Source organism: Neophocaena asiaeorientalis, unplaced genomic scaffold (assembly GCF_003031525.2).
Source record: "Neophocaena asiaeorientalis asiaeorientalis breed wild unplaced genomic scaffold, Neophocaena_asiaeorientalis_V1.1 scaffold528, whole genome shotgun sequence".
In the NCBI taxonomy this organism is placed as follows: domain Eukaryota; kingdom Metazoa; phylum Chordata; class Mammalia; order Artiodactyla; family Phocoenidae; genus Neophocaena; species Neophocaena asiaeorientalis.
Genome location: NW_020173938.1, coordinates 769,051 through 777,088, shown reverse-complemented (window position 1 = coordinate 777,088; position 8,038 = coordinate 769,051). Strand labels below are relative to the sequence as shown.

General features: G+C 45.7%; 1 protein-coding gene across 1 annotated transcript in view; it reads left to right on the top strand.

The window, feature by feature from the left end:
• Positions 1-8,038, top strand: part of ABHD12 (abhydrolase domain containing 12, lysophospholipase) — a 68,316-nt gene that overhangs the window by 236 nt on the left and 60,042 nt on the right. The window contains exons 2-3 of the mRNA XM_024752685.1: positions 145-397; positions 7,722-7,758. Of these exons, the coding sequence (XP_024608453.1) occupies positions 145-397; positions 7,722-7,758 (290 nt within the window). The remainder of the gene's footprint in view (positions 1-144; positions 398-7,721; positions 7,759-8,038) is intronic.

Genomic DNA, 8,038 nt, shown 5'->3' with positions numbered 1-8,038 from the left:
CCTCCACCCCGCGTGCCCCCCGACCCTCTCCGGGCGTCCCCGGGTGCCTCCCCCGTGGTCCCCCCTGGCCCCCGCGCCCCCTTCCTTCCCGGGCGGGCCTGGGGGGCCCCTCCAGCGACCGACAGGTGAGCGCCTCTCGACGAGGGTGGCGAGCTCCCGGACGCCCGGGAGCGCCGACTCCGCTCCGACCTGCTCTGCGTCCGACTCCGACCCATCGTCCCTCTCGCCGGGTGGGCAGCTCACCGGTGCCTGAGTCTCCGCGGCACCCTCTGCTTGAAGCTGCCGGTCCCTCGGGGACGGCTGAGGGGGTCGGTCGTGTGCAGGGACATGGGGTGCACCGCATCCTCGGCTGTCGAAGGGGGGGGGAAGCCCGGCGTTCGCGAGCAGCTGGCTGGTGGTACGTGGAATGTGTCCGCAGGAGTCGTCTCCTTGGGACTCTCCGTCCCGTCCGGAAGTCACCTGGTTATTTTCGGTCTCCCTTTGGGGAGATGAATGCGTTTATGTTAAATTAATCTCACAGTTGGGATAGGGGCATATTTCACGCGGGCAAGTCTCTGCCTATAGTCTGGCTGTTTGTAGAACGTATCACTCATGGCAGTTTTGAAGTCTTGATGTTTCAGTGGTGTTTGAAGAAGTTAGTATGTAATGTTCTCAGGTGTTGTAGCAGAGTCACTTATTTTGGGGTCAACTGGAATGCCCTTAATTGACACTGGCCACTTCCGTGTAAAATATTTATCCAAATAGCCCCTAAAAACATCAACTGCATTGCCTGAAAGATCATGAAATTAAACTATATACTTCTCTAAGTCAGTGGTTCCCAGTCCTGCCAGAAGTTCAGGAACTGACAGTATTTTTGTTTTTGTGTAAAATTATCTAGCAACTGGTGAGTATCTTTTGTGAAACTAAGCTGTTCTGTGGAAAGGTTTATCTGCATTAAAAACTCACAATTGGCTTTAATGCACTTTTAGTAACAAGCTTGACGTAGCACTTAGATAGGTTGGGAACTCTTCCTCTGAAGAAATCAAGTTGTGTTGCACAATGTCTGGGGAAACAGTGCTGGCCTGGCACCTTCCTTGAAAGATGTACTCTATTAAAAGGATCTGATTATTTTTATTTTTGAGTTGAAGACAAAGAGAGACATTCAAGTGGTGCCATGTCCTTTGGATAAACAAAAGGTTGTTACGGGAATAAAAAGAAAAGCAGAGGGCGGGAAGGCCAAATTTGTGTGTCAGCCCATGGCTTCCTTCCCTATTGCCTGAAATGCTCTCCTGGACGTTCTCCTGCTGTGTCTTCTCCTTCAACCAGGTCTCTGCTTTACTGTCATCTCTTCAGAGAGGCCTTCCCAGACCAGCACATCCAAACTAGCCTTCCTGCCGCCTCCAACCCCCCTATTCTGTTTACTTGTTTCTTCATCGCACTTATCCCTTAGCTCAGGGGTCCCCTGTGGTCCCCAGGCCACACAGCAGGTGAGCAGAGCAGCGGGAGAGCAGGTGAAGCTTCATCTTCCGCTCCCCATCACTCCCCCATTACTCGCATTACCGCCTGAACCATCCCCCCCCATCACTCACATTACTGCCTGAAACCATCCCCCTCCTTTCCGTGGAAAAACTGTCTTCCATGAAACTGGTGCCTGGTGCCAGAAAGGTTGGGGACCGCTGCCTTAGCTGACGGTGTGATTGCCTGCACACTTGACTTGCTTTGTGGGTAGTCTCCACGAGAACGGAAGCCCTCTGAGAGCAAGGACAATTTTTCTCTCAGCATCTGTCTCCAGGGCCTGGCACATAGTAGGTGGGAGAAAATACTTGGTGAATGAATATCTAGAATAGATTCCTAGAATTGGAATTGCTGAGCCAAGGAGTGTGTGTTTATGACTTTGAAAGCAAAGGCCAAAGTGCCCTCCCAAGAAGTTGTACTGACATGCCCTCCAGTAGTGTCAGTTGCCTGCCCCCCAATATTGAACATTACCAGATATTTTGATCTTTTTCTACTTGATTGATGAAAATTACATCTGATTTGTATCTTTAATTTGCATTTCTTAATGGTTAGGTGGCAATTTTTGTGTGTTTTTCTAAGCTCATTATACATCTTTGGGATTATTTACATCTTTAATGATCCGCCTTTGTTTGGGTCCTCCTGCACATTTCTTTTAACTTTCTATTGTGCACGTGTTCAAATATACAAAAGTAGAGGAGACAGTGTAATATAATGAATAGTCAGTAGTTTTCCATGTTTTGCCAATCTTGAATCATCTCTTCCTCCTCCCCTCCATTTTTAGTATGGTGGGGGACTAGGCTATTTTAAAGCAAATGATTTCATCCATAAATATTTCACAGTATATCATGAACAAATAAGGACTTTTTGAAATATATCTAACCCCAAAGCTATTATCATATTGTGTCAAAATTAACAATTTATAATCTGTAATTAATTTAATATTATCTAATATCCAGTCTACATATACATTTCCCTGTCTCAGAAATGTCTTTTTAAGTTAGTTTTAAAATCCTGTACATTTCTTAAGTTTATTCCTAGTTATTTTATCTTTCTGTTGTTATTGAAAATAGAATATTTTCTTATATTACATATTGTAACTGGTTGTATTTATTACTTCTGTAACTAGCAACTTACATAATCTTAGTTTCAAGTAGTTTTTGCAGTTGTTTCTCGAATTTTCCAGGTATACTATCATGTCAGCTGCAAATAATAAGAATTTTGTCTGGTTTTCTACTTTCTTATGTCTTTTGTTTCTTTCTCTTTTTTGGTTACATTGTATTTCCAGAACGAGGTTGAATAATAGGGATGATACTGGGTATCCTGACTTTAAAGAGAATTCTTTTAGTGTTTGTGCCACGTTAGTTATTTTAGTAAGGAGTGTGTTGCTGTTTTGTCATTTTTTAAGTCAAAAATGGTTGTTGAATTTTATCAAATGCTGTTTTAGCATCTGTGAAATTATCATATAAATTTTGTCTTTTGACCTGTTAGTATGCTGAGTTGTAGAAATAGATTTTATAATATTGAATCATCATTTTATTGAATCATCATTATTGAATCATCAATGATAACTCTTTTTTTTTTTTTTTTTTTGCGGCACACGGGCCTCTCACTATTGTGGCCTCTCCCGCTGTAGAGCACAGGCTCCAGACGCCCAGGCTCAGCGGCCATGGCTCACGGGCCCAGCCGCTCCACGGCATGTGGGATCTTCCTGGACCGGGGCATGAACCCGCATCCCCTGCATCGGCAGGCGGACTCCCAACCACTGTGCCACCAGGGAAGCCCAATGATAACTCTTATGGTGTAGACAGATTCTATTTATTAATATTTTACACCATTATTTGTGACACTAGTCTGTAATTTTCTTGTTCAATGCCGTCTTTACCAAGTTGTTTTAGTGCTTTCTATAGCTTTATTAAAAGTTTTCTCTTCTTTAGCCAGTTTAAACACTTTTGAAATGATCTCTTTCTTTAAATTTTGGTAGAATTCACCTGTAAAACTACCTAAGTGTGGTGCCTTTTTTTAGAATATAGCACTTTGATAACTATTATAGTTTCTTAGATATGCTCTCTCTTTCTGGGTTCGGTTTTGGTGATTTATATGTTTATAGTAAATCATCTTTTATATCTAGCTTTTTCCTCTGTACCTGGGGCTGTTCCCTAGTCTTGTTTCCTATTTTATATACTTATACTTTTTTCCCCTTTTTTCTTGCTCTAGTACACACACACACACACACACACACACACACACACACAGAGTAAAGTGGATTTTTTCCTAAATAAAAAAATATTTTTTCCGAAAGCAAACCTTTTTTTGTTTATTATTCTGGGAGGCCAGGATGGAGAGAACGTGTTCTATCTGAAGGGGGCAGCAGCTACTGCAGTCTCTCCTGTTGCTCCCCAGCAGGAATGTGGTTCCAGGACAGCCAGATCTTCCAGTCTTTCCTGAAGAGTAGCTGGGTGTAAGCCTGTATCTGTGATCGCTAACTTTTTAAATGTTGCTGGCAACTAATTCAGATGAAAACAACAACCTTGGAGGGAAAACAAAACCAAAACCAGTTTGTGTGTGTGTTTTTAATTTTATTTATTTATTTATTTGGCTGCCTTGGGTCTTAGTTGGGGCATGTGGGCTTCTCTCTAGTTGCGGCTTGTGGGCTCAGTAGTTGTGGTGTACGGGCTTAATTGCCCCAGGGCATGTGGGATCTTAGTTCCCTGACCAGGGATCGAACCCATGTCCCCTGCATTGGAAGGCGGATTCTTAACCCCTGGACCACCAGGGAAGTGTGTGTGTGTGTGTGTGTGTGTTTTAATTGAAGTATAGTTGATTTACAATGTTGTGTTTCAATTGTACAGCAAAGTGATTCATATATATATATATATATATATGTTCTTTTTCAGATTCTTTTCCCTTATAGGTTATTACAACATACTGAGTATAGTTCCCTTTTGGTTTGTTTTAATTGTTGGACTAATTATTTTTCTTTTTTGCTGTACACGGGCTTCTCACTGTTGTGGCCTCTCCCGTTGCGGAGCACAGGCTCCAGACGCGCAGGCTCAGCGGCCATGGCTCACGGGCCCAGCCGCTCCGTGGCATGTGGGATCTTCCCGGACCGGGGCACGAACCCATGTCCCCTGTATCGGCAGGCAGACTCTCAACCACTGCGCCACCAGGGAAGCCCTAAAGGGTTATTTTTGAAGGTAAATGTTTATCTGACTTACACGTCAACTGTGTACTCCATAAGAGGAGGGACTGGATACTATTTTTGCTTTGCGTATGTCTGGTACAAGGAGGCAAGTGAGGGATTCTGTGGGCCTTTCATTTTCTTTTCTGTAATCTTGGAGTTCTTGGCAATATGCAATAAAGGCATAAGTGGTCTAAATTGGGCCTAAGGAAGCAGTAGTAAGATGTATAGGTCTCTGTTTCAGTCAACTAGACTATCCTTTGACTGTCAACTCACAGGCCAGATCTGCCAGATAACGGAGATCAGTGGACCGCCTGGGAGATTTCACAGCCGATGGCCTTTGTTTGTAAATACAGAAGAACTCAGGCATCACTCTTGGTTCCTTCTTGATCCAAAAGAAGGAACTTCATGCAGGGCTGCTGATGGCTTCACCATAACCCAGAAAGGCGGGTGACCAAGGTGAATGTCTGTCTCGGAGCTAGCTTTTGTCCTTAAAGTCTGCTTTTCTCCATCCCCCTTCTCCTCCCACTCCCCAGAGTAGAGTCTGTGCCTGGACCATGACAAGCAGGGGGGCAGGCTTTGTTATGGTGCCTCAAATGGGGCCCCCAACTTGGTCCCTCTCTTCCCAGTTGTGGTTTATCTTATCAGGGACACATTCCAGCCCTGGACCCGGGACCCTGGGACTTTACACCTTTTTGGTGAGATTAGTGTCCTGTATCTCTGCTTGTTTCCCAGTTCCTTTCAGCCAGCATATACTCTCCCTTCTCAAGGGAGTGTCTGTCTTCTACAGTAATGTTGAGCATACACTGCTCAAACACAGATTAAAATCTCCAGAAGATACATACCACAGAGGTAACCTTGGAAAGAGGCTTAGAAGATGGGTCATCTTCTCAGGGTTCTGCTGACAGCAGTGGAGACAGGATGCCTTTCCAGACTCATGATCCTCCTCCTCCTCCCACTAGAGCACTTTTCCTTCCAAAATGCAGTCTACGGGAAAACATTAACTGCAATATTATCTTGAAAACTGACAGATTAAGTCAATGCTTTTCACCCGGACGTGATGCCACAGAACTTGGGTGTCTACATGGAGAGTGGGTAGGTCATTTGTCTCTTCCTGAACTGAGGGCCAGGGTCTGGAGTGTCAGTGAGGACACGGGCTGCTGACACAGGGAAGTGTGATGCCAGGAAACCCAGCCTGAGGTGTCCAGTTAGTAGAAAGACCCGTTGTTTAGGCTTGGTGCCCATCTTAGTATTGTTTGATATTTTAGGGGAAAGCTTGAATGGAAACTGAGTCTCAAGTGAGTGTTTTCAGGTTTGTGGCTTGGGGTGAGTTGCTTAACTATGAGTTTGTTTCTTCCTCTATAATGTGGGGATAAAAATATCTTCCTTATAGGATTGGGGTGAGGGTCCAGTGTATGAAAGAGCCAGGCACACAGTGAGCACTCAGTCAGTGGCATCTTGGTCATCCCCAATATTATTGCTAGTGTTATTTGTTGGAGTATTGAGAAAGCTCTGTTAACTTAGGTCAAGAAGAATGTACCCTCCCTCCCTTTCTGCCCCCAATTTTTTTAGTTAATTAATTAACTTATTATTTATTTATTTTGGCTGTGCTGAATCTTCATTGTGGCATGCAGGCTTCTTAGTTGTGGCATGCGAACTCTTATTTGTGGCATGCATGTGGGATCTAGTTCCCCCACCAGGGATGGGACCTGCGCCCCCTGCATTGGGAGCACGGAGTCTTACGCACTGGACCACCGGGGAAGTCCCTGCCCCCAAACTATTACAGTACGTCTTCTCAGCCAGTTGTCATGCATGTAGTTGTCATCGTGATCAGTTAACACGTCTGTTGGTAATAGAACGTTTTAAGCAATGCTTTTTGGTTATTCAACACTTTTTTTTCACCTGTTCATTTAGCAAAGTTTGATGTATGTACAGTAACTCTTCTAAGTGCTGAGGCTGCAGCAGTGGATGTGGGTCATGTCTTGTGGACTTTACCTTCTGGTGGCAGAGGCAGGTGACAAGTGAACAAGTATGTGCTGTGTCAGGTGCTCAGGGCTTGAGGAGGAAAGTAGGGCCAGTAAGGAGCAGCTGAGGCGTGTATACAGGAGGCCTTTCTCGTAAGGGGACATTTGAATGGAAGCCACTGGCTGCTTTAGAGTGGAGGAGTGCCTGGGTATGATGTGTCATTGACATGTCACTCTGATCGCTGGGATGAAGACAGACTGGAAGGGCAGCAGGAGCAGGGGGACCCGCTAGAAGTCATCCAGGCAACAGATGATGGGGACTTGGGCCTGGGGTAGCTGTGGAGGTGAGAAATGTTGCATTCTGGATCTGTTTCCAAGGAGGTGTCAACCGGATTTGCTGATGGATTAGTAAGAAAGAGCGAGGAGAGTCACAGGATTCACCAGTTCTCTTCTGAGCAGTGGAAGAGTGGAGCTGCCATGTGCTGAGATGGGGCAGTTGTGGGAAATGAGTTTGGTTCGGGGCATATGGAGGTGCCTATGAAACATGCAAGTGAAATAGGTAGGAGTTGGAGTTCAGGGGCGAGCTGAGGCCAACATCTGACGTTAGCCTGCAGGTAGTGTTCAGAGTCATGACAGGATCCCAGGGCTGGACCCTGGGCCCTGGACAAGTAGGAGCTGGAGAAGAGGAGCCTCAAACCAAGGAGACCTGGAGGGAGGCAGCTGAGAGGAGAGCTGGGAGGAAGGGGTCAAGGGAGCTATTGGAAGAAAGCCTGTTGCAGAGGAGAGTGTGATCTGCCATTGGATTTGGAGACAGAAGGATCAGTGGTTGTTAGTGTGGTTAAGTTGAGTGGTGGAGGCAAGAGCCTGATGGAGTGGCTCAAGGGAGAAGTAGGGAGAAGAAATGCAGATAGCTTTTGCAAGGAGTTTTGCCATAAAAGGCAACAGAAGTGAGGGGGTGGGTAACTGGAGTAGGAGGAAGTTTCTGACCAGTGCTGTAGAGTGCCTTGGTGTGCTCCTGAGGATAGTCCAGGAGGGGAAAGACTGGTGATGCCGGGTGCTGGTGGCGTGGTGTCTTTGGGACCCAGTACCCCAAGGCCAAGTCAGCGGTCCCCAGACAGGAAGGTAGGCCAAGGGTGCTGTGAAGTTGCAGGGAGGTGGTTAGATATGTGTGGGGAGCACTGGAGGTTCTCTACTGGGTGCTTCTGTTTTCTCTGTGAAATAAGAGCAAAGCCCTGTGCCGAGGGGAGAGGAGGTACTGCAGGTGTTTCCCTTTCAGTTCTCAACCTGGACCTGGTCTTACCTCTCTATCCTTAACCTAATCAGATGTTTCCTACCATTATTTGCTAAAGTCTCATTAACACGGACATCAAGCTCCTTGGCAGAGGCTCTTCTTTTTTTTTTT